At 41.6% G+C, this 27,464-nt stretch overlaps 1 protein-coding gene across 2 annotated transcripts in view; it reads right to left on the reverse strand.

Annotated features, from left to right (window-relative positions):
- The window catches only part of mino (glycerol-3-phosphate acyltransferase mino), a 348,653-nt gene that overhangs the window by 282,307 nt on the left and 38,882 nt on the right, over positions 1 to 27,464 (reverse strand). Inside the window, exon 1 of one of the 2 annotated variants that reach the window (XM_067154306.2) lies at positions 23,602 to 23,829. The exons of the other annotated variant lie outside the window; for it this stretch is intronic. Coding sequence (XP_067010407.2) covers positions 23,602 to 23,663 — 62 coding nt within the window. The 5' untranslated portion in view covers positions 23,664 to 23,829. Of the gene's footprint in view, positions 1 to 23,601; positions 23,830 to 27,464 lie in introns of those variants that run through there. 2 annotated transcript variants of the gene reach the window in all.

Genomic DNA, 27,464 nt, shown 5'->3' on the forward strand with positions numbered 1-27,464 from the left:
GTTTGGTTCTGATGGTGCCCGCAGGGTGTGGGGAAAGACCAATACAGGCTACGATGTGGCCAACACAATTCCCACAGTGAAACACGGGGGTGGATTGGTTATAATATGGGTGTGTATGTCGGTACAAGGTGTAGGGAATATTCAATTTATTTAAGGTTCGACGGACAAAGTAGTGTATAATAATATTTTGAAGAACAATGTTAAAGTGCTGAAAAATTGGGAATGCTACCGACCTTCATCTGCACTCGCATCCGCGAATGGTTATCCGTGAATATTATAAATATTTACCTCCAGTATATTACACTCAAGATATTGAAACGGATAGATCTGTTAACATAATACAATAGGCCTGACACCTGGCACCTGAACCCCTACAGTCACAGGTTTATGAGCGATTTTCTCTTGCGACAACTACTGACGTATTGACCTTTGTTCTTTTCTTCCACTAATTGTGGGCAGAAGCCAGTTAGGCTTAGCTCAGATTTACGACTTTATGATCTCAAGGCTCTGTACATCACCATTCTCCCATACCAATGTCAAGGGTCGCCTAACTACAAGCAAAAGTAAGAGTATAGCTGAGTGAAAAACAATAAACATCATTATTTGGAAATTATCAGCAAAATTATCCGCCAAGACATTAAATTCGCGAATATCCGCGGATAAATCCGCATCCGTGCAGGGCTCTACTTATCTTATCGGATGTGCACACTCTTTTTCCGAAACTCGAGCTGTGTAGGATTCACGAAAGAGTGGAATGAAGGACTCCTGTTGTTTATCAGCAAAGTTGCTTCATTTGACTTGAGGGAAATATTGCAAGACATGCGGTAAGTTGTTGTTTACTATCGTGATGGCTTATCACGCGGAACTGGTCACTTCGATTTATGGCTTACTAGCTGTAGTGTCCTCTCTAAAGAACCAGAGAAACAAGGAAATGCTATTTGGTCCTTGTTTCAATGACGGTGAAATCCTGACATTCACCTCCCCGCGGTAGAGAGGGGGCAACGACTGCATATAAAAATAATATTTTACATGCAGGCGGCTAACGAATGAAGGGACCGATTATCTCCCGGTATAAGGAGATCCCCCATACCAAGTGCCAACAGTCTCTTTGAGAGTGGATGAGCGGGTATGTGTAAGGGCACTCTATTGTCCTGGGGACAAGAAATTGTTCCCAAAGGCGGAGGAACCAGTTTAGTCAACGGCATTAGGATGCAGAAGGCAACGGGAAACCACTGCATTAAAGATCCTGAGAGATATTCCAATAAATCCACATGGCATGGCTGCAACGTCAAGATCGGAGCTGGCCGTATGGATCGTCTACCTCCGTTTGGAGACGACGGCTTAATGAGAAGAAGAAGCTGTAGTGTACTTTTTTTACTTTCAGAATTTATATCATCTGCTTGAAGTTAATTTTTTTAGATTTCTTTCTTGTGACGTTGAATAATAGTTTACGAACTCTTTGGTAGGTATAATTTTAAGGTTTAATGTGAGATTATTTAGTTTCGCGCTACACTACAATCGAAACCGTTCATTGCGAGATCGCTTGAATGACGTACTGGATATAACATTGAAATCTAACGGTCTCGTCTAAATGCTATATAAACACTGTATTTTAAAAAACCTTTTTTTCTTCTATTTACTTTACGTCGCACCGACACAGACAGGTCTTACGGCGACGATGGGATAGGAAAGGCCTAGAAATAGGAAGGAAGTGGCCGCGGCCTTAATTAAGGTACAGCCCCAGCATTTGCCTGATGTGAAAATGGGAAACCACGGAAAAACCATCTTCAAGGCTGCCGACAATGGGGTTCGAACCCACTATCTCCCGCATGCAAGCTCACAGCTACGCGCCCCTAACCGCACGGCCAACTCACCCGGTGTAACGTATTTTTACCACATTTTCAGAGAAACGTATCGACTATGACGTCCTCTGATGACTTTTGTTTGTTAAGCGTTTGGGGATTGCTGACAACAATATAAAGCTTATTTCAAAATCTTGTTTCCAGTAGATTGTAGATTCCAAATCAGTCTGTGTGTTAACCCTCAATAGAAAGTATGATTTTTATTACTTAACGGGAAATGTGTGTCTGACAGACACGGTTATGGAAAAATCGTGCGTCAATTGATATTCTGGCAATGTGGTGCATTTATTTATTAGTGCAATGAAAAAAATGAATAATATTTCATTAAACATTCCTATTAAGCAAAGATTTCAATACTTAGACCTCATCCTTTCATGAATACTCATTACAATAGACCTTTGAGAAAACTATTAGAATAGTGTAAAGAAATGTTAGGGATAAGCTTTGAATTCACAATTGTTTTTAGTCCACCCATCAAACACTTAACACACGTTTTTCTGGAGCATTCCAGCCATACAGGTCAATCACAACTCACGCACTTATGTGCAGTGTTTCTGTTCTGGTATGGACAGACTGCACTTCCTCTTTCTTTCTAATTTGTCACTCTTCACCAGCCTGTGTTTATCTTCCTTCCCCTGAGAGTATTTTCCAAGGACATTTTGAATTATAATCCGCAAATCTGCCCTCGGATTGAAGATAAGCAGCCTATTTTCAAGATAAGGTCTTATTAGATTTACAGACAGTTCTTTGACGAATGTGCATCCGGAGAAACTGTGTGTTTCTAAAGCAGAAGTAGAGAATACAGCTGTTCACTCTACTTATGTTTAGTAATATAAAAATCACTGCTAGAGGCCAGCGTCTACATATGAGTAGTTTGCACATTTTTGGTCGAGCGTGTCTACTCCACTCATGGTGCTGTTGTAAAAGGCTACCGTAGACTAACGTAGATTTTCTCAAGCAGCTAACAAGGCCAGTCACCTCTCTTCAACATAAGGGCCTTCAACACGCGTCACATTGCGATCTTTTACATCTAAGGTTTAGTTGAACTCCCTGTATGTTGAATCTACGTAAAATAGCTCACCACTACAGTCCACTACACGGAAAGCGGAACAACACTCCTATATTTTGATGCTTTTCAAGCGCATTTAACACTCTTTGCAACTACTTGACGTTCAACAACTTTGCTGTGATTTCTATGTACATGACTCTCATTTCCATCAAGCTTGAAGACTTTAATTGCGAGTTTTTAATTAATCCACGCTCCACTAATATCAATAAACTTTGTAAAAATCAATTATAATGTTAGAACTTTTATGACTTTGATTACTCTACATATAATCAATTTGCACCATTAGACGTTATACTAGTATCCTATTCCATGTATATATAATATTATGAAGAGTTCATTAATTGAATCTCAGTTATATTTTAAGCATCGCTTACTCCACAAATTAGATTTTTATGTCTGTTCTACCTAGTACTATTGCAAGTAATTAGACCTTAATGAGGAACCTGGTTCAGGGCCCTGACCTAACTTTGGATGAAATGAAAGCGAGGCCATGGTTCGACAGAGAATGTTATGAACAAAGAAAATTGACACTGACAACACTACATAAAACTAGAGAACAAATGGCAAGAGCAACCACCAAAGAATATCAACGGGAACGAAAGAAATACACGGACCTAATAAGAAAGAAGACGAAGCAACATCTGGAAGAACAACATAAGAAAATGGTAGAGGAGGCAGAAGAATACCCTTACCGAGCTCTGAGACCGACAAGGCAGAAAATACAGCCCAACATACCCACGGAAACATGGATAGATCATATAAGAATAGTAATTTGCTCAAAAGAAACAAGACCCATGATTAAGACACCTATGACTCCACAAGCTGATGAGATCTTCACCACGGATGAAATTGCGAGAGCGATACAGAAAATGAGGAATAACAGAGTACCAGGAGTAGATAGAATAAGAAGTGAACACTTAAAACAGACAGCACAAGAATACCTACCGATATGAATTGTAGTGTATTGGAATTGTGGTTTTTAATAAATCTGTTTGATAATTTTTATATCCTGAACTCCAATAAGGTTATCATAATGAGATTCATAACTTGTAAAGTTAATAATAAATCGGGAAAACACTTCAGAAATTGGTCCTGATTTGTCTTCTTTCTTCCGCATTTCCCGTGTTTCAGGATCATCAAATAGCAAACAGAGTAACAGGATTTGGAACTCCTTTACTGACATTGCAGTCATAAGTGCTTTTATTTCATAGAAATCAGTAGATCCGTAATTACTTTGCTAATGCATTTCATCTGTGTTTCTCTACTGTACCAATTTCACGTTTGTCCACATCACAATTTAGTTCTATCATTTCATCATCAAATATCAAGGACCAAACATCTTCTATCTTAGCAGTATCACCTAAATTTCTAACAACTCGTGTTATTCCCGGTATTCCCTGGATTACGTTATCACGAGAGACCCGGCTAGTTTTATTCGTCTCTTTTGATTTCCAACAAAATCCATTTTTCCTTTGTAAACAGCAGTAGAAATAATGTTACGTTCTTGGTCAAATGTGTAGGAATCGTCATCATATGCAACAGATTCTTCTTCATCAGAGGAAGAACTACAGGTTGTTTTTTCAGGAGAATATGAAGGATCAAAATCGGAATCGTCAGAAAATAATTCCTCTAAATCAATTTATTCTCCTTCTTCTTCGTCTTCTTCTTCTTCTTCTTCTTCTTCTTCCCACATCCTAGCAAGTTTGGCATCGAAATTAGGATCACCCCCTATCGAGAGGTCAGATCTTTTGCGTGATGTAGACGGAACCAGCTCCAATCCTCCCACCTGTATATAATACACTGACTGACAGAGCAAATGCAACACCAAGGAGGAGTGGTTCGAAAGGGATGAAAGTTGGGGAAAAAACAGAGACGGCACGGACGAATAATTGATGTTTATTTCAAACCGATATGCAGGTTACACAATGCGCACGGCATCGACTCAGTAGGATGTAGGACCACCGCGAACGGCGATGCACGCAGAAACACGTCGAGGTACAGAGTCAATAAGAGTGCGGATGGTGTCCTGAGGGGTGGTTCTCCATTCTCTGTCAACCATTTGCCACAGTTGGTCGTCCGTACGAGGCTGGGGCAGAGTTTGCAAACGGCGTCCAATGAGATCCCACACGTGTTCGATTGGTGAGAGATCCGGAGAGTACGCTGGCCACGGAAGCATCTGTACACCTCGTAGAGCCTGTTGGGAGATGTGAGCAGTGTGTGGGCGGGCATTATCCTGCTGAAACAGAGCATTGCGCAGCCCCTGAAGGTACGGGAGTGCCACCGGCCGCAGCACATGCTGCACGTAGCGGTGGGCATTTAACGTGCCTTGAATACGCACTAGAGGTGACGTGGAATCATACGCAATAGCGCCCCAAACCATGATGCCGCGTTGTCTAGCGGTAGGGCGCTCCACAGTTACTGCCGGATTTGACCTTTCTCCACGCCGACGCCACACTCGTCTGCGGTGACTATCACTGACAGAACAGAAGCGTGACTCATCGGAGAACACGACGTTCCGCCATTCCCTCATCCAAGTCGCTCTAGCCCGGCACCATGCCAGGCGTGCACGTCTATGCTGTGGAGTCAATGGTAGTCTTCTGAGCGGACGCCGGGAGTGCAGGCCTCCTTCAACCAGTCGACGGGAAATTGTTCTGGTCGATATTGGAACAGCCAGGGTGTCTTGCACATGCTGAAGAATGGCGGTTGACGTGGCGTGCGGGGCTGCCACCGCTTGGCGTCGGATGCGCCGATCCTCGCGTGCTGACGTCACTCGGGCTGCGCCTGGACCCCTCGCACGTGCCACATGTCCCTGCGCCAACCATCTTCGCCACAGGCGCTGCACCGTGGACACATCCCTATGGGTATCGGCTGCGATTTGACGAAGCGACCAACCTGCCCTTCTCAGCCCGATCACCATACCCCTCGTAAAGTCGTCTGTCTGCTGGAAATGCCTCCGTTGACGGCGGCCTGGCATTCTTAGCTACACACGTGTCCTGTGGCACACGACAACACGTTCTACAATGACTGTCGGCTGAGAAATTACGGTACGAAGTGGGCCATTCGCCAACGCCGTGTCCCATTTATCGTTCGCTACGTGCGCAGCACAGCGGCGCATTTCACATCATGAGCATACCTCAGTGACGTCAGTCTACCCTGCAATTGGCATAAAGTTCTGACCTCTCCTTCTTGGTGTTGCATTTGCTCTGTCAGTCAGTGTATATATTACAGCAATGTTAGCCCTTGTAACATAATATAATCTCTAAAAGAAAAGGAAAATAGCGGCATGTAGTTCACCAGAAATAAAAGTAGCAGTTACGAAAATACGTGTCTAATAGACACGCAACAAAACGTGCGTAAATGGAAGCGTGTGTCTATCAGACACCGTGACATTCGAGAACTCAGTTATTACTCAACGCGTAATTGTGGCTGCCAACAATGGCTCACACCACAAGACTGAGAAGGAAATTGTATGAAGCAACAGAGGCGTTCTCGCCAATAGCGCAAACACTTATGTCAACATAACAAAGTAAAAATGCATGCGTGCTTCACAGGCACATACTTCCTATTGAGGGTTAAAGTCAAGGCAAGCATCGCTGTGAAGATGTCGCAGAAGAAAGAGATAGTTTAATACTGAAGAAAAGTCAAGGAATTGCGTGCTTCAAACTCAACAATTTCCACAATTTAGAAAGACAGAGAAAACATCTCATTTATTAGCCAAGACCGTGTGCGATATTGCTGATCAATTTACATTCTTACTATTTCATCCCTCATTTATAATTTTACATTTTGCCGACATATTATTGCTGTACGTAGATACTGTGTACGAGGCCGACGAGAAAGACAGGCCATGGCCCGGTAAAGTCACGTGACAAGGCAAGTCCCAGGAATGGTAGAGTGAAGCCGGTTATTACATGTGTTCTTGCGGTGTTATTGCTAGTTTATTGTGAATTATGGAAGGAAATAACGGAGATTTTGTGTTTATGTGAATATGTTGGTGTTGTGCAACAGTTCCTTACATTCATAGTGTTGTGTGCGGAAGTGTAAGTATGTATTTATTTACAAAAAATTTATATAACCTCAACGTTCTTCACTTTATTCAGCAAAGTTGGGCTGCAATACACGAGTTGGTTTAAATTACAACTCCAGTGCTGAGGATTGAAAGGTTATACATTCATATCCTATTTAATTATATATACAATACTTGTACATTAACCAGTCTCATTAGCAACATTTAATTTCTATGAGTGTGTATATCTTTACTGCAGTAAGAGTTTTAGTTTTTGTTCAACCAAAGATAATAAGAGACACTATGTTTCATTTGATCTGTAGTTCAATAGTGTTCTTTTAGTGGGTTGAAATGCAATGAAATGTATTTTATTTACTACGCTACGATAGTCTCTCGCGTAAGCCTGGGGATGTATTCTCTACAGTACGACCGGCTGAGTCACGTGGCATTCAGTGTATGACGAGCGCGCCGCGGCCTGTCTTTCTCGTCGGTCTCAACTGTGTAAATGCTAGAAAGAAAAAAAAAAAAAAAAACCTCTCAGTCCTTCTTTACAAGATAAATGTAATTATCTTATGTTTTTGAAGTTTTAACTTTATTCTGTTAATTAACCATGTAGCTTAAGTTTCCAGCATGAAACTTAAAAATATGGCATTTTTAGCAACCAAAAAGAAAAGGAAACGGTTTGTACGACTATCGCCTACAACTACCGTTAGCTGACGGTCCCTTCCGAGTCGTATAACCGGTTTAGACTGTATTTTCTGGTGGTATCCCAGATTGTCTGGGAAGAAGTTGATCCATTCAAACAAATAATTCATCATCAACATCACTGTACAGTTCCAGTTTCCCGGGTACTGTTAATGAGCCTGTCCATATACAACTTGCCATGAAGATCATCATCCGCTGTCCATCCTCTGATAGCTAGATTAACCTTGATCATGTCCATCCATCGGGTTTTAGGTCTTCCTGCAGCTCTTTTCCTCTCCCCATGTCTTTCCAAATGTTATTTATTTATCCATTTATTCGCTAGTGGCTTTACGTCGCACCGCCACAGATAGGTCTTATGGCGACGATGGGATAGGAAAGGCTTAGGAATTGGAAGGAAGCGGCCGTGGCCTTAATTAAGGTACAGCCCCAGCATTTGCCTGGTGTGAAAATAGGAAACCACGGAAAATCATCTTCAGGGCTGCCGACAGTGGGATTCGAACCCACTATCTCCCGGATGCAAGCTCACAGCCGCGCGCACCTAACCGCACGGCCAACTCGCCCGGTCTTTCCAAATTCATTCTGGCTGTTCTTGTAGGCTCCATCCTCGTCACATGCCCGCACCACCGTAGTCTGGATGTGCCGATTCTGTCTAATAGGGATGTCTTTATTCCGGCTTCTTTCCTCACCTCCTCATTTCTTAACTTGTCCATCTTGGTCTTCTGGATGGTGAGTCTAAGAAATTTCATCTCTGATGCTAGCAGTCTTCATGAATCTCTTTTGGTGAGAGTGCACGCTTCAATACCATAGGTCAATACTGGTATGAAATGGCTATTAAACATCATCAGTTTGGTCGGTTTTGGAATCATGTCATCCCATAAAAGTGTTCTTACTTGTTGGTAGAATTCTGATCCATTTTGCACTCTGTAATTTCCTTTCTGACCAAATTATCACTGGAGATTACACTTCCGAGGTAAGGCATACTATGTGTAAGGTAAATTTCTAAATTTTCCAAAACATTCAATTCAGTTTCCCTTTTTGGCCGAATGTAATAATTTCATGTCACTGGAAATGTCTGTAAATTTATGATTCATTTCAATCATATGTTCTCCCATTGCCGAATCTTTTATGTTTAACCGCATGCGGCAATGTTTTGGAAAATTTAGAAATTTACCTTACACAAAAAAATAATTTTGAATCAAGTTTAAATGAGAGAAGTGCAGAATATAACCCACTGTATAGACTAGCATATGATCATTTAAGGAGCAAAACGAAGAAAAGAAGAAAAACTTGAAGATCCTAAATTTATATAGTATTCTCATTCAGTTCAACCAAACTTTTATGCATTGATCATTTTTATAATATTTATTTTTACTCTTTGATATGGTGTACCAGGACAACACTTCTTTAAATTGTAAAACAAAAGATTGTGTGATACTGTTTTGTTCTTTGATCTGACCACTGAGGAAGGGAATGGTTGAGATTTCCCGAAACATGTTTGGTTTAACAAATAGTTTTTCTTTCATTTAATGAGTGTATTGATCAAGGCGGATTCAAATAAACTATTTTAAATAGTTATATTATACATTTGGCGCTATTTACAATCATCATGGTGCTGATAACAGTATGGAAATGAGTAAGTATTTCGGCTGATTAACGCTAGTTAGAAATCGGCCCTGTAATTGGCGAAAACACTTTGGTGCTCTTCACAAAAAATTATGCTGATAAGAATATGGAAATGTGGTTCCAGAAACAGTAAGTATATCAACAGATTGACGCAAGCTATTCGTTTAAAATGTTTAAACAGAATCTCTCCTTGTTCTTGCCTACACTCAGACACTTGCCTACACCAGGCCTGTATTCTATTGTAGAACACTTGAGCTAACGTTGCCATGGTTACGGCCGGTCATTTCTTCATCCGATTCCTTTTGCAACAATAGTGTGGTGCTATTATCTCCTAACGTTGGTTTTAGGCTTTAAAACATGGTTTTCGGTCCTGTATGTGTATGACGTTACCGAGCTTTTTGTTCTTCGCGTCGTGAGTCTTAAAATGAGTTTTGTCTCGTCCTTGTACGATAAATTCTATATTTCACCTATTCTGGCCTATGCTAATATGCCGAAGGGCCTACATCTAGGGAATGGAGAGGGCTGCTAGAATTTCTTGTAGACAGGGTTACTCGCAGGTACCTAAAAGGTAATTGTGTTCAGATTGGTGGAACGGTATGGATTTGTGTAAGGAACAGGCAAAGGATGAATAATTGTTTCAAGAGAAAGTACAACTAGGTAACCATCCTCTATATAACATTAATCAGAGAGAAAAAAATGGAAGGGATCCGACACTTCGAAAAATGAAGGTATCGGTCAAAGAAAGACATGGGTCACGAAGGGCGTGAAAATTATAGACTACCTAGCTCTCACAACCTAATAGCGCTGGGGTCAAAAAAGAACAAGAGTTGACCAAGGAAGGGCGGATAGGATAGGATAGGATAGGATAGGATAGGATAGGATAGGATAGGATAGGATAGGATAGATGAAAGCGAGCAGTCTGGCACAAGTAAGTGGAAGCAATGCCAGGACTCATTTTATGGCCCCATAGCCACCAACCCACACTCCAAAGTTCGGAGCGCCTGGGACCCCTTTTAGTAGCCTCTTACGACAGTCAGGGGATACCATGTGTGTTATTCTACCGTCCTCACCCAAAGTGGGATATGAGAAAGGGGAGAGCTACGAAGGGAGTAAAAATTAAAGACTCCCTAGCCCTCGCAAATATAATACGGTCGGAGTCGGACGAAAACATGAGTTGGTCAAGGGAGGTAGGACATGAAAGATGAAAGTGAAGAGCTTGTCAAAAGTAAGTGGAAAGAATAGACTCAGCTAGGGGAATCGTGGCGGCCAACCCACGCTCCCATTTTTGATCACCTTTTACACAGGCAGGGGATACCGAGGATGAATTCGACCACCCCCACCAACAGGGGGTAAACATAATATCGCCGGGGTGAAAAGAGAACCGTTATTGACCAAGGGAGTTCAGACAGGAAAGATCAGCATCAGCAAGTGAAAGTTAGGGGTCATCCACCGGGCTAGTTGACCGTGCGGTTAGGGGCGCGCAGCCGTGAGCTTGCATCCGGGAGATAGTGGAATCGAGCCCAGCCCTGAAGAAGGTTTTCCGCGGTTTCCCATTTTCACACCAGGCAAATGCTGGGACTGTACCTTAATTAAGGCCATGGCCGCTTCTTTCCCGTTGCTTGCCGCATCATATCCCATCGCCGCCATAAGTCGGTGCGGCGTCGAGCAAATTCTTTTTTTTTTTTAATCCTTATAGGAAATATAAAGAAAGCAAACAACTGATTGACAGTGATTTGCGTTCTGATATCATTACAACTTGATATTGGCGTAGGCCCTATAAGCTCAATCCAAAAACCCAAACCCCATGGCACTACAGCCCTTGAAGGGCCTTGGACTACCAAGCGACCGCTGCTCAGCCCAAAGGCCTGCAGATTACGAGGTGTCGTGTGGTCAGCACGACGAATCTTCTTGACCGTTATCCTTGGCTTTCTAGTCCGGGGCCGCCATCTCACCGTCAGATAGCCCCTAAAAATTCTAATCACGTAGGCTGAGTGGACCTCGAACCAGCAATCAGGTGCAGGTAAAAATCCCTGGCCTGGTCGGGAATCGAACCCGGGGCCTCCGGGTAAGAGGCAGGCACGCTACCCGTACACCACGGGACCGGCTCCTATAAGCTCAACCAGTAAGATTATATTCGAGAACTTCTCGTTCTACCGTCTGAGAGAAGCATTCGAATACATCTTAGGTAAAAACTCCTATGATGTGCATTACTCTCTTTATCCCCCCTGGCAACGAACCGCAATCATGAATAGAGAGATGCTTCTGTGTTACGTTCAGAGATGGCGATATTGTCCTCACTGATCTCGGATATTTCAAAAAGAGAGGCCACATTGTTTAGAGCTAAACAATCTGGTTTCGCTTTCGGATTATCAGTAGTGAATACCACGAGCGGAAGTATTCTAATACTCTTATCAGGATTCGAGATACCCTATCTCGAAAAAAAATAATAATGAAATGGCGTATGGCTTTTAGTGCCGGGAGTGTCCGAGGACATGTTCGGCTCGCCAGGTGCAGGTCTTTTTATTTGACGTCCGTAGGCGACCTGCGAGTCGTGATGAGGATGAAATGATGAAGACAACACATACACCCAGCCCCGTGCCAGAGAGATATATCTATGATGGTTAAAATTCCCGACCCTGCCGGGAATCGAACCCGGGACCCCTGTGACCAAAGGCCAGCACGCTAACCATTTACCCATGGGGCCGGACACCGTATCTGGAGAACTTGTAAAAATCGAAATCTTCGAAATTTCGGTCTCGAATACTCTCATCACTAACAATAGCCTTTCAAGATGGCAGCTCGTAGTAGACTGGGATATTTAACTGAAAGAGAAAATCACATTGACGAGGAATAAAACCAAGATTATGCAATAAAATGTCCTAGGCGGATAACAAGAACTTAGAGGAATACGATGACACTCATTTGAAACACATTTTACGTTACCTAAAGCTTCGACGTGCCTTTGCTGGCGGGACCTAGTGTTTACAGTGCACTATGTCTTCTGGTATGGGCTAGAGCAATTTTGTTACTTTTAGTGATCTATCTCAGCTTTATCCTTGGCTCTGACAAAATGAAAGTGACTGAGGTATGCCATTCCTTCTGCAGCCAGTCCCTGCTATGAATGGCGAGAAAATATTGCTCGTAGGATCGGTTGGTGCATGCATTTCAGTGGGCTTGGCAGACTGATATGTAATAGCAACTTCTGGCTCGGTGAGGAAAGCAACGGGAAACTACCTCACTCCTCATTTCCCTAGTACGCCTCTTCAGTGATGCCTAGGCCATCTATGACAGCTGATGGCAGAGCTGTTGAGGATCCCACCAGCGGAATCGCTGACGGACTGAACATACATACATACAAAGCTTCGACACTGTCAATGTTATCCATGATCGAACATAACCTGGAATTCCCAACATAGACAGGTCTAAATGAATTCTCGATTATACAGCAGCTTATAACAAGACCGACTCCAATCCTCAGACCTTAATACTACTCTCGATCGTTCAAATATGGCGAATAGATTAGCCGGAAATGTTGGAAGTGTGGGTTTGTTTCGGTTTGTTGTTATCGTATGTAGTCGGTGTAATTTCATGAAATTTGACAATACATATTAGTTTCTTTGTAGAATATAAGTGCGCTAATGTGTTTGTATGCGTCAGTGGACACTTAGGGTCTGTAATTATACGCAATAATGTGAGAATGTGCTTTTTTTTGATCGTGTTGTGGACCAGGTTTTAGTCTAACTGTGGCAATGCCCCTCATACATCCATTGTTAAGTTAATAAAACATTAAAAGAGAAATGGTTTAGGAATATACATCGTGATTGTTTTAAAGTCGATGACAAAACTGTAGTGTGCATACATCATGTTGAGAGTAAGTCTGAGGTTAGAGAAGACTTTTCTCCAATTCCAAACTATTTGTGTTCTTCGAAAAATATTAATTTAGACAGAATATAATTGATATTGTGATATTCCGTCAGTGTCTATTTGCTTCAGAGAGTCGAGTGATTTAGTTGAAAGTGTATTTTACAATAATCTGTGTTTGCCTGCGGAAATGTTTGGCTGGATCTTGGAGTTTAACAAAACTTACAAGCGTGACAGATGGAGCAATCTATATACTGTTTCACAGAAGAAAAGTTGACTACACTACCAACACCTTCCGATTCATGCTTGTGGTCATCTGTTTAAGCAGACTACACCGAACTGGAGCTCGTCCAATGTTGTTAAATATCAATGTTTAGAGTCAATAGAGTTTTTTGCACTCATGTTCTTTAATGGATAAAAACCTAGTGCCTGAACGTTTCATTACTAAGGTTACCATAATTATGTAAAGTGCTGCTATGCCATATGTCAACATTATATTAACATTACCAGGGCCGTTCATTAGGCTAACATAATCATTTCGGGTGTACTTGGGCTGTGTGGCTCAGATGCTTAAGGCGCTGGCCTTCTGGCCCCAAGTTGGCAGGTTCGATCCTGGCTCAGTCCGGTGATATTTGAAGGTGCTCAAATACGTCAGCCTCGTATCGGTAGACTTACTGGCACGTAAAAGAACTATTGAAGGACTAAATTCCAGCACTTCGACATCTCCGAAAACCGTAAAAAAATAGTTGTGGGACTTAAAACCAATAACATTATTATTTCAGGTGTACTCCCCTTTCATTTGTGTGCTGACTATAAGAAATTGTCCATCACTTCAAAACTAAGGCAACAAGTTATGTTTCATACTTCTCATGAGAGCGAATAAATTGAGGGATTTCGCACCTTAATTTATATTGAAACATTAAAAATGACGGGCTAAATATCATTTTAACAGTTTTATCATGTATATTCTTGTATACAGCGAAGTGGAATCCAAGAGAAACCGTTATTTGCCTAATTGTTATTTATAAAATAATAATAAGCTTGTTTTTCTCTTTTCTAGTATAATATATGTGATTCCAATTGATTATATGTGGTGCGTACTTGTTGGCGAAGCGTTTTCGTACGTTAAAAAAGGTGATTTTTCGTATGGTGTTACATTTAACATGTTAAATTACCGCCGTTTATATAATATGTACGTGATATTTTCGTGTTAGCCAACACAAGCAATCCGGCTGCTTCGACCGCCATGGTTTAAAAAAAAAATAACATTACGCTCTGAGGATTGGCGTCGGTCTTGCTTATATCGTGTATGGTACATGACTGAATTATTTAAATGAGGAACTAAGGAATATTACCTTATTTTTTTAGTGAAATATACAATCTGTAGGCTATAGTTTGCTTTCTTATTCTCTATGATGTTAAATGGTTTCTGTTACCAAATTCAATAACAATACCTTCTCTGTGAACGTCATAATAAGCTGCTTTCTTAGTTTCTGGTCAATAACGGACACAATTTATGATCAATGATTTGTTAACACCGAAAGTAATTAAAAACCTTGTAAACATTGCAATAATAGCTGCAGCACGTAGTCATTTGTTTCCCGTGCGTCAGTATAAACAAATTAAGGTTCAAATTCAGATTGAAACGAGATAATAAATTATTTGGTGAATACAGAAGTGAGAGTTATCCGAGATATTATCCGAATTTTGGAAATCTAATATTACATCAAAAGTAACCGACGCTGATGAATACGCGCCTTAGTACATATATTTTTCGTCTTCCGTAGGTAGCGTATCTCGGACGGACTAAAAGATAACCGAGAAAGTCTTCTGGTTGACTCGAAAAGCGATCTGGGTACAAGGTGAGCTGTCTCTCGCTGTATCCTGTTTCCAGCACTTCGCCAACACAGGAATGTGTGTATCAATATCATGTGTGGGAGGAGGTGTCCCTGGGGTGCCGTGTGGATGAACATTTAACTCAAGATAGCTCGTAACTTTGCGATAGACAAGGTTTTCTTAAGAAGCTGTAACTTGCAGCGCTGCCTAGTTAAAGCTCATAATATAATCATTTGGGATTTAACTTGATCAATAGGTGTTAAGTCAACTTGGGAGGCGGGGGGGGGGGGTGAGAGAGACGTAACGAATATGATACGAACCCACCTGCTAAAATTATAGCTGAGCTCCCTAAAAGAAAGCAAACAAAAAAAAACCTGTCAAAAATACACACACATTTAACTGTAGCAAATACAAACAAAACTTCAACGCAAAATACTGTATATCCCTTTAATATAGTACAGTATGTGCAAAAGACTTACGTAACTAATTCACTTTCTTTTTTTTTTTTTTGGTAGAGATTGAAACATAACATCAACGACTATAATTTTTCATATTTTTTAAACTTTACTGTACTCGTATCAAAGTCTAATAAAACTGGGTTATGCGGCGTGCTTTCTGGGATGCAAAGGTATTGATGATCTCACTGGCATCAGTGAACCTTGTCCTTTCACATTTAATGCCGTGGAGGCTGATTTCATTGAATCTGTCTTGGCTTATGTCATTTCATACTTAGTTCTTTACAAGTTCTAGTTCGAAAAAGATGGTTGTGCGGAAGAAACAGTAACAGAGGGAATAAGAAAGAGATAAAACACTGTGTATAAGTCAGGGACACTTGACTGATCATGGTGATTTTTTTCATGCCGTTTTTTGAGAGAGCGTTCTGCTCATGTTATGAGATACGGCTGTGCTACAGTAGAATCAACACAATAATAATAATAATAATAATAATAATAATAATAATAATAATAATAATAATAATAATAATAGTGTACAAAAAATGGAAATGATGTTTCATATGACAAAAATAGTATATAACAAAAAATCCTTATCCTGGAACACCAAATTAAGACACTACAACAGTGGTCAGACCCGAAACTCTATATGAAGCAGAGACACTTATACTAATTAGAGAAAGTTGAACGAAGAATTTCGAGAAAAATACTAGGAGCTAAAAGAAATAATAACGCAGAATACAGGTTAGGGCCAAACAGAGAGCTATATTTGAAAATTGAAAAAGTAACTCATATTATGAGGATGAGAAGACTACAGTTTTTTGGACACATTTATAGAATGGAAAGCAACAGACTAACTAAACAGATCTTCAATGTATTGAACAGTTACAAATCCAAACCCACATGGTTTGCTCAAATTGAAAAAGATATGAAGAACGCTGGAATTAAAATAGACACAATAGAAAAGAGAAAACTTTTTAGAGAAGTAACTCAAAAAGGAGGATTTCAGGAGAAAAGAAACCGAAAACTAGAAGAAAGTGGACTCAAGAAGAGAAAGAACGACACTCTCGACGGATGAAGGAAATATGGAAGCATAGGAAATCGAATACATTGAAAAATGTCCAAAGTTGTTTTATCGTACCCTTCAAAAGAGTTATTCGGAAGAGAAGAAGAAGAAGAAGAAAAGGAAGAAGCAGAAGAATAGCAGCTGATTTATTCACCTGATATCTACTACGATTTTTTTTTTTAAACTGTCTCAACCCATACTACAAAAGTATCATTATGAAACCTTCACCGGAATGGTATTAGAGTAAAATTATTTTTTAAAATACTTTTAATTTTTTTTTTTTTTTCGGGGAAGTCTGCGGGTCCCCTTAAAGCCTCAGGCACGCTTGCAATGCAGGCCTTGCAGGCCACTGGCGGATGACCAATTCTTCAGCAGCTGAAACAGTGCAACTTGTTACATCACTCTGCAAGTATTTGTTTTGTTTTCTAGAAATTACTGATTTAGAGTATTCAAGGTAAATCCTTCTTATAATTATCAATCTAATAATAAGTGGTATGCCCTGAGGCAAGTTTTCAAATGGTAGCTCTCCACGCATTCCTGTCCACCGATACTCTCTTCATTTTGATGTAATGTAGCTTCCTTCTATTTTTGTATTGCCCACCATCCAGTTACCTTTTCTGTCACCTTCCTTTCTGTAGGCACAGCAACTCTTCAAGAGCATATACAGTGGAACATCGATATCTCGAATCACTTCGGGAGTTAAATTTTATTTCGAGTTAACGAAATTTCGAGATCTAGAGAATATCGTTTTTGAGCATGTAAAGTACATCACTGAATCATATCTATAGGCTTGTACTGAATACATTCTTTTTAAAAGTATACAAACTATTTTACGGCATCACTTTAATTATGACCCTTCTTCTTATTTCCGAATTTGGACGCCTATGGGCCGCATTGAACTTAAGGCTTTCTCCTCTTCTTCTTCTTCTTCCAGAACCTCTTCATTCTTTCACTTCTGATCTTCCTTTCTTTCTCAGATATGACCAGTTTGGGTCTACATTCTGGTGGTTTCTCCTGGAATGTTTTGATGCTGTCCACTCGACTTCTAAATTCTTTTCTGTTGTGAACCATATCCACTGTAAGTCCACTTTCTATTGCATCTCTTTTTACCTCTTCCACCCACTTCGTCGAAGCTTTTAGTCCAGTGATGTACTTGAATATTTTCTTAGTTAGCCGTTTCTCATCCATTCTTTCTAGATGCCCATAGAATTTTAGCCTTCACTTTCGCATGGTGACAGTGATTTTTTCGGTGTATTTATAGAGGTCATCATTTTTCCTATTCCTCCACTCCCCGTCAGCATTTTTCTGTGGTCCTAAAATTTTCCTTAAAATTCTCCTCTCCTTTTTTTCGAGATCTTGAAGCTCACCCTTTTTATTCTTTGTCAGAATTATGACTCTTGTTATAGTAACTTTTTAGAAGACAGGATACAGTACATAAAGTAGTGAAACAAGAAACACACCTCGGATAAAACCTTTGGAAAAAAAATCCGTTAGTCTCTTCTGTTTGTTACTGTTCACCTTCACGTTGAAACTTCTCGTCAATACCACGCAATCGAGATTCGTAAAGGGAGCTTGTCATCCGCGACTTCGGGGGTTGCTTTCTTACGTGACCGGTAATTAATTCACACCCGAGAAACAGAACAGCAGGCTTGACTTTGCTGATTTTCCGATCATTAGAAGTTTTAGTTCTTCTCTTTCCGTCATATTAGCTCCCAGCATTACTGTAAACTTTTCTTTACTTGTTAACTGTTCCTCACAAACCACAAATGCCGTATCGCAGAGTTAATTTTACACAAAATTCGAATTACAGAGTATTTTTTGCTTCAAGGGAGGAAATGTCTGCTTCGAGAAATCGAGAAATTCGTGTAACCGAATTTCGAGTAATAGAGAAATAAATACACGTGAAGAATAAGAAAAACGGCCGGAAAATTTAAGTCACTTCGAGATACTAAAACTTCGAGTAATGGAGGTTCGAGATATCGAGGTTCGACTGTACAAGAAGTTTCGTCTCATCCAGTGTCAAATCCAATTTCTCTTCCTTTTTTCTTAAAACTTGCAGAGTCGTTTCGTTTTTCCAACTCTTTCTTAGCATCTCCAGTCTTCTTTCTCAGCGTCCATGTCTCTGCTCCTCATAATGCCGCACTCCAGACAAAGCACTTAACAAGTCCTTCCTTCTCTCAGTCCTTCAACCAGCCGTTGGTGGGGGCGGTAGAATACATCCATCGTATCCCCTGCCTGTCGTAAGAGGCGACTGAAAGGGGCTCCAGGGGCTCTCAATTTGGAAGCGTGGGTTGGCGAACACGGAGCCATTAGCTGAGCTCTGGCATTGCATTCACAAACTTGTGACAGGCTAATTACTTTTATCTATCCTATCCGACCTCCCTTGGTCAACTAATTCTTTTCCGACCTCAACGGTATTAGGTTTACGAATCCTAGGGACTCTGTCATTTTCACCCCGTTCGTGACCCTCGTCTTTCTTTATCCTTTACCTTCATTTTTGAAGTGTCGGATCCCTTCCAATTGTTTCCTTTTGCTTGGTGTTAATAGAGGATAATTGTACTTCCTCTTAAAATAATAATCACCACCACTAACACATTCCTTCAACCACCAGCCCACACAAGTATCTCGCTTTCCTGTTGTAGGTTTCCTTAGCGACAGTGATGCGGGTTTTTACCTTCCGGTGGCATTTTAGGTCTTCAACTGTTACAGTGCCAACGTACTAGAATGATGTCACTCGTTCATTTCTTTCATGGCCTCTCCATAACACTCTCAAACTGAAATAAACGACTAAACGACATAAAAGCTGTAAAAGCATGATCAATCAATGCATAATCAATCCACTTTTAACGGTTTGGAGAACACATTTCAAAGCAAACACCTCGTGAATCCCAATTAGAATAGAATACTCCTTTCCCATAGTTCCGGATCACCAGAAAACTAAGGATACATCTTCATTGTAGACTGTTATACCTTTCAGCGTTCAGCCTGCAAGCTACTGAGAATTTACTAAACGACTCCACAATCCCCTGTTTGTAACTAACTCTGTGACATAGTTTAGTTCTATACCGGTACCTCTTATCTATAAACCAATAGAAACTGAGTCTAACCATCGTTGGATTGGTCTCCTCTACTTCTCTTACCCTCCAAGATCGAGTGCGTTATTATTCTAGGTAACCCATCCTCCTCCATTCCTATCACATGACCGTTTATGCGAGGGTCTCGCAAACGCCAAAAATCTCACGCGTGCAAACCGAGGCGCAGAGATTCTGTGCACAGTGCATCGGTCCGACTCGGCTAGGTTCAACTCGGCTCGGTTAGTGGAGCGCCACAGAGCAAGTGAGGAAGGGGAAGACAGGCGGAGCGAGCGAGCAGGCGTAACGAAAGAGAGAGAGACAGCTATTGCTTAAAATCGAGGTGTGGGGGTCTGCACTCTGCTCGCCCTAGCGAAGTCATATTTTGCACCTTGCACCGCGGAATGCACCCGTGCATGAACCCTGAGAGGCCCTGGTTTATACGTACAGCTTCATCAATATTCAAAGAGTTACTGTATGCAGGTCTTCCTTCCTTGCCGGGCTGAGTGACTCAGACGGTTCAGAAGTTGGCCTTCTGACCCCAACTTGGCAGGTTCGAACCTGGCTCAGTCCGGTGGTATTTGTAGGTGCTCAAATACGTCAGCCTCGTGTCGAAAGATTTAATGACACGTAAAAGAACTCCTGTGGGAAAAAAATACGGCAACTCGGCGTCTCCGAAAACCGTAAAAATAGTGAGTGGGACGTAAACTAATAACATTATTATTATTATTATTATTATTATTATTATTATTATTATTATTATTATTATTATTATTATTACTTATTTTGCAATCTATCGCTTATACCAAACGAATTAGCCGTGCGCATAGGGGCGCGAAGCTGTGAACTTGCATTCGGGAGATAGTGGCAGCCCTGAAGATGGTTTTCCGTGGTTTCGGATGTTCGCATCAGGCAAAAGTAGGGACTGTACCTTAATTAAGGCCAAGGTCGCTTCCTTCCCTCACCTAGTCCTTTCCTATCCCATTTTCGCCATAAGAGCTGTCTGTGTCGGTGAAACGTAAAGCCAATGGTAAAAAAAACTACCGCTTACCAAGAAACTATTTCTAAATTTATCGATGATATGCTGTAAACAAAGGAGCCTCCGTGGCTCAGGCGGCTGCGCACCAGCCTCTCATCGCTGGGTTCCGTGGTTCAAATCCCGGTCACTCCATGTAAGGTTTGTGCTGGATAAAGCGGAGGCGGGACAGGTTTTTCTCCAGGTACTCCGATTTACCCTGTCATGTTTCATTTCAGCAACACTCTCCAATAACATTTCATCTGCCATGCATTAATCATTGCCCCAGAGGAGTGCGACAGGCTTCGGCAGCTGGCACAATTCCTATCCTCGTCGCTAGATGGGGCTTCATTCATTCCATTCCTGACTCAATCGAATGACTGGAAACAGGCTATGGATTTTCATTGTCATTCATGTGGTAAAGAAGACATCCTAGATTTTCATTTAGTAACACATTTGGCAGTCATTGTTCAGTAGTGACAGGTTTACCGTCCCATTAAAATTGGCTATGTTATGACAATAAATCACAAGGTCGAACAATGCACAGAGCATGATTTTGCCCTATCTCGTGCTCGCACAGACAACTTTACATAAAATAGCAGGACTGAATGCAATGATACACAGAGCTACTTCTATACCAATGAGCACAACGGATTTTAAGAAAGAGATACAAATAATTAGACGAGGGAACAACCGCCCTCCGGACACGGTAGATAAACTATTAAATAAATAAATACAAGAAAAAACATCCGGGAGTCCGACTCGTTGGCTGAATGGTGAGCGTACTGGCCTTCGGTTCAGAGGGTCCCGGGTTCGATTCCCGGCCGGGTCGGGGATTTTAATCGCTTCTGATTAATTCTTCTGGCTCGGGGACTGGGTGTATATGTCCGTCCCAACACTCTCCTCATCATACTCAGACAACATACTACACTACCAACCACCACAGAAACACGCAATAGTGCTTACAACCCTCCATAGAGGGTTGGCGTCAGGAAGGGCATCCGGCCGTAAAACAGGGCCAAATCCACATGTGCGACGCAGTTCGCGCCCGCGACCCCACAGGTGTGGGGAAAAAAGCGGCAGGAAAAGAAGAAGAAGAAAAACATCCGGAAAACCGCACAGGAAAAAGAAAAATACATTGTTCTCAACTACGATAACAAGGACACATACCAAATAGCTAACATTTTCCAAAAAAGAAGCAAGGTCTAAAAGTAGCATGCAGAACGAACAACACACTACAAAGTGATCAGCAAATGCAACTTAAACCGAGTACCTTATTCTCCCTGTGTCGTCTTCTATTGCAAGGTATAGGTTGTTGCACGGTGTAAATGTCAAAACCTGGTATAGTCCCGGACGTACAGTATAATATATGATACTAGCAGTTACCCGCGGCATCGCCCGCGAAGATATCATAATTTGAAAAAAATAATAATAATAATAATAATTCCTCGCTACTGCACTGAGACACTGTCTGAAAATCCCTATAGTAAAAAACTCATCGAAAAACTGAGTTTCACTTACCTCAGTACCTCTTTGTAAACCACGTTTGTGGATTGCCTTTTGGGCCTTCTGGCAGAGCTAACTCTGTAACATGCGACATGGAACTCCACATGTGAGGAAAACAGTCATCTCTCAAGTCGGAAAAAATACATATTTATTGTGTTTATTTTAAAAGGAGATTCTAAATACCCATTTCCACGTCTGCAACATCTTCAGTTTTTGAGAAATAAGTATCCTCATAAAAATAATTCAACTCCTTCACATATTTTCACCCCCGTTACGTGGCTTTTCCGAGAAAAAAATACATGTTCCTTTATTTTTAAAGGAGATTCCAAGTGCCACCTTTAAACTGTACAGTTTTTGAGATATAGATACACTCATTTTAAAAATTCACCCCCTTAGCGACGGAATATCAAAAATTCCTTCCTTAATGAGCACCTACACACTGTAATATAAATGTGTCCCCAAAATGTCATTTCTTTATGTCCAGTAGTTTTGGCTCGGCGATGATGAATCAGTCAGTCAGTCAGTCAGCCAGTCAGTATATGTTATTATTCGTATACAGATTAAATAGACGACCAAAAATAACTCCAGAACTGCTCGCCGAAACATTCCAAAAAAATACTGGGTTTTTTACAGGTATGTCGTATTTTGTCTCTTGAGATCAAAATGAACTGAAAAGAAATGTTCATATCAGAATATCCCCCCCCCCCCCGCCCTCTCGCACAGAACTTCCAAAGGCCTCATGACGAACACTTGCCCCCCTCCCCCCCAAATATTATTATGCAGATTTGTCATAGTTTGTTATCTAAGAGTCCATTCAACACGAAAGGTGTTTTTTTTTTTAATTTGGCCTTTGGTCTTTAGAGAATACCGGAGTTTTTCAGCATGTCATTTAAGCTATTCGCACCCGTTTCTCTCACATTTAAGTACTCTACATTTTTCGGGGATCTTCTTCTTGCTGGCCGTTTCTAAATTACTTGAGATCGACACTGCGTGAATCTGAGGGTCCGATATTACGGTCGGATGTCCTTCCTGACGCCAAATCCCCGGCCCGGCTGGGAATCCAACCTGGAGTCCTCTTAACCGAAGAGTGCTGCGCTGAACATTCCGTCAACGTGCCGGACTAATAACTAGCATAAGTTCCGTACAGTATTTCACTCAGCTTTTAAAGGAAAGTGGGTTAACATCACATTCTTGGCCGCCCTAAAAGTGTTCCTTCGTGGTTAACTTTAAACTCCATGAGAAGGTCGCATAATCTCACAGGGTAAAAGATCTTACATGTACTAAGCAGATGGGACAACTGACCACGATGTCCCAATCATCGAAAATCAAGCATAAAACTTCTCCCAACCCTCGTAGATTCAGTTAACTGTCTTAATTGGCAAAGAAAATTGACAACTGGAGAACAGCGACCTTACTTCAATTCACTATCATTTTTGTTAAAAAATGAATACATTAATATTCTGCTTCAAACAGGAATATAAAGGATGGAAAGTAAGCTACACGATCAAAACCATAAATATAATCATTACCTGGGGTAAAACAGCCAGTAGAGGACCACCAAGAAAATTAACAACTCCACAAAGCCTTCCATGGCGCCGGTACGAATTGTCTTTCAAAACATCACATGAATGAAGCACGAAATGAACAACACTTAGGAACAATATTTTCACATAATGACGTGTCTTAAGAAGTAGGTGAGCATGTGGCAGAGAAGAACCGTTTTAACCGAGTACTTTCACCTCGAGGGTAATGCAAAGACTGGAGCAGAGAGCTGTTAGGAAGACCTAAGAAAGTGCTTGAGCTCCCGCGCGCCACCTGTTGACTGCACACTCAACCAAATGACGTGGCGTGATCGGCGACCCCACTATCACCATGGATTGTGATGACAATAGGCTCCGTGTCTCAAAACATGAGTAAGGGCAAGGTCAAGGTAGGCAGCCTGATAACCCTCCGCGCGAGTTTATTAAATATTAATCAAAAGGTGGACACAGTATTTCCTAGAAAATTGCTTCATTCCTAATTAATGAAGTTAAAAAGTTACTTTTTAACACAGACACAAATTCAAAAGTTCCTAACAAAGTTTTAATTCATTTTTCAAACTCCCCTAGGGGAGGATCAATTTAAGACAGTATTTCGTGGAAAACAAGTCTGGACGTATGTTATTAGACTGACGCCAAAACATAGGAATACAATATTATGTAATTACTGTAGTTCAAATGTCCATCACCCCCAAGGCTCTTCTAAATAACTTTCCATGCACCTGCCTTCAACTCCGAGAATGGCTGAGGAGTGTAGCTGGTTAGGGGTTCGTCTCCTGTGCTCGACGCGTGTGTTCAAATCTCGGGCCAGCTGAACGAAGGGCACTTACAGGCGCGTAAGTGCGAACTACCAGTGGAAGATGAATCACTGACACATTTAACAACACTTCTTTAGCATTAAAAAAAGACTGGCGGTAGGGTGTAGAGGGCTGTGTAGACTTAAAAAAGGACAAATATGATGTGAAAAATCAATTTTATTAAACAGAACGTGGTACATTTGGAATGTGGGTAATAACTCGGTGTCTGTGCCATGAGAATTAATTGACAACGATGTACTCACAACGACAGCTAACCTCCAACTGAGCGCGCGTCAACACAGTACCATCTTGTAACAATCCCCATGTGGCTGGGGGCGGTAGAATAACACCCACGGTATCCTCTGCCTGTCGTAAGAGGCTACTAAAAGGGGACCCAGGGGCTCTGAACTTTGAGGCGTGGTTTGGCGACCACGGGGCCCTTAGCTGAGTCCTGGCATTGCTTCCACTTACTTGTGCCAGACTCATCACTTTCATCTACCCTATCCGACCTCCCTTGCTCAACTCCTCTTCTTTTCCGACCCCGACGGTATTAGAACATTCGAGGCCTAGGGAGCTTTTCATTTTCACGCCCTTCATGGCCCTTGCCTTCCTTTGGCCGATACCTTCATTTTTCGAAGTGTCGGTTCCCTTCTTCCTGTGGGTGGGGGCGGTAGAACAACACCCACGGTGTCCCCTGCCTGTCGTAAGAGGCTCCCGAAAGGGGTCCCAGAGGCTCTTAACTTGGGAGCGTGGGTTGGCGACCACGGGACCCTTAGCTGAGTCCTGATACTGTTTCCACTTACCTGTGCCAGACTCATCACTTTCATCTGTCCTATCCGACCTCCCTCGGTCAACTCTTGTTCTCTTCCGACCCCGACGCTATCAGGAATCGAGGGCTAGAAGTCTTTCATTTTCACGCCCTTCGTGGCCCTTGTCTTTCTTTGGCCGATATCTTCATTCTTCGAAGTGTCGTGTCCCCTCCAATGTTTCTCTCCGATTAGTGTTATATAGAGGATGGTTGCCTAGTTGTAATTCCTCTTAAAACAATAATCACCACCACCACTCTTATAACAAAGTATGCATGTGACGTCACATATGCAACACAAATTCTGCCCTATTCTGAAGTGTTATTTCATGAAAACAACATTTCAGATTTTTTTTTTTTTTCCAGCAGGTAGCCTTCTCATTTATCTGTCGACTGAGATATTAAACATAATGGTAATTTAAATACTCTCAGCGACATACGCGTTCTACCCAAACACTAAAAGCATCTTAATTGTTTTCTTTCCATTACCCATTTTCGAGGAACGTGTCTACGTTAAAAAAAAACGTTTAAATAAAAACATTACCCCGGCTGGTGGCCGTCATCGATAAGGCGTCAAATCAAATCTTTATGGTCCGGCATCGAGGTTAGCCGGTTCTAGTCTCGTGGAAAAACAAGAATCACCATCAGAATGTTGGCCGGCAGGGTAGGAGAGGTGTTGGTATAACATTTATAATCACTAGATGCGTGCCAAAATTCCAACAGCGCGAGATATTGATATTAATATTATTGTATTTTTTTTTCCAGGTGCAGAAGGTGGACGCTGAAGCATGTAGAACTTTAGGATTTGTGGTCAGAAATGTGAAGCCATTTATTAAAACATAAAAACGTTTATTAGGTTGTAGAGCACGTTGGTCAGACTGGAATACACGAGCGTGGTGTGGACCCCAAGTTGCAAATAGCATGTCTATCAGCTAGAAAAAGGTGCAAAAATGAAATATTTGGATTTTAAAAGAACATCTCAATTTAGACATTTAGAAATGGAGAGTTCAGAAAATCGAAGCCAGGAGGATGCGGTATAAAGTTCATGTATAAAATAATAAATTCGCAAATTGATAATCCTGAGTTCCTTTCCCTCTTCAATTTGCATGTGCCACGCCCAAACTCAAAATTTCATTTAACATTTTCAAATAAGAAAGCTAGACGATCTGTCTATCAAAATTCACCACTTTACAAACTATGCAGTATCTATAACAGTGCATCTGGGAAAAATAATGCTCTTGATCTCAGTACAAACATGACAATATGTTTAAACATTTTTTTAAAAAAATTGCTTTACGTCGCACCAACACAGACAGGTATTATGATGATGATGATGGGCTAGGAAAGGCCCAGGCGTGGGAACGAAGTGCCTGCCTCGTGCGAGAATAGGAAACCACGGGAAACCACCTTCAGGGCTCGAACCCAATAAAACCCGGATGCAGGCTCCCAGTCCTCCTCCCCCTGTGGGTGGGGGTGGTAGAATAACACCCACGGTATCCCCTGCCTGTCGTAAGAGGCGAATAAAAGGGGCCTCAGGGGCTCTGAACTTTGGAGCGTGGGTTGTCGACCACGGGGTCCTCAGCTGAGTCCTGGCATTGCTTCCACTTACTTGTGCCAGGCTCCTCACTTTCATCTATCCTATCCGACCTCTCTTGGTCAACTCTTGTTCTTTTCTGACCCCGACGCTATTAGGTTTGCGAGGGCTAGGGAGTCTTTCATGTTCACGCCCTTCGTGGCCCTTGTCTTCCTTTGGCCGATGTCTTCATTTTTCGAAGTGTCGGACCCCTTCCATTTTTCCCTCTGATTAGTGTTATATAGAGGATGGTTGCCCAGTTGTACTTCCTCTTAAAACAATAATCACCACCACCACCATCCCAGTCCTCCGGTTCTAGAAGAATTCACGGCTAGCATTAAAAGATAGCAGTTATGATAAAACACTGTATGCCCAGTAAATTAAACGATGCTGGAACAAAGACTTGTTAGCCCAAGCCCACAATAACAGGAGAGAGAGAATTAGATTTAAGTTAAGCTAGGTTAATATTGAGTAATAATTATTTGTAATTTCACTTTGTATCACACAGAACGCTGCTGTAACTGGGATAAAAATCATGTAGCAAGCAATAAATTAAATCAGTATGACCAACCGTCTAACGCTCATACACCCTGTTCATGCTGTTTCCGACCGATATGTAGACTAAACACAGTCGACCGGGCGAGTTGGCCGTGCGGTTAGGGACGCGCAGCTGTGAGCT

Source organism: Anabrus simplex, chromosome 10, assembly GCF_040414725.1.
Source record: "Anabrus simplex isolate iqAnaSimp1 chromosome 10, ASM4041472v1, whole genome shotgun sequence".
Classification (NCBI taxonomy): Eukaryota; Metazoa; Arthropoda; class Insecta; order Orthoptera; family Tettigoniidae; genus Anabrus; species Anabrus simplex.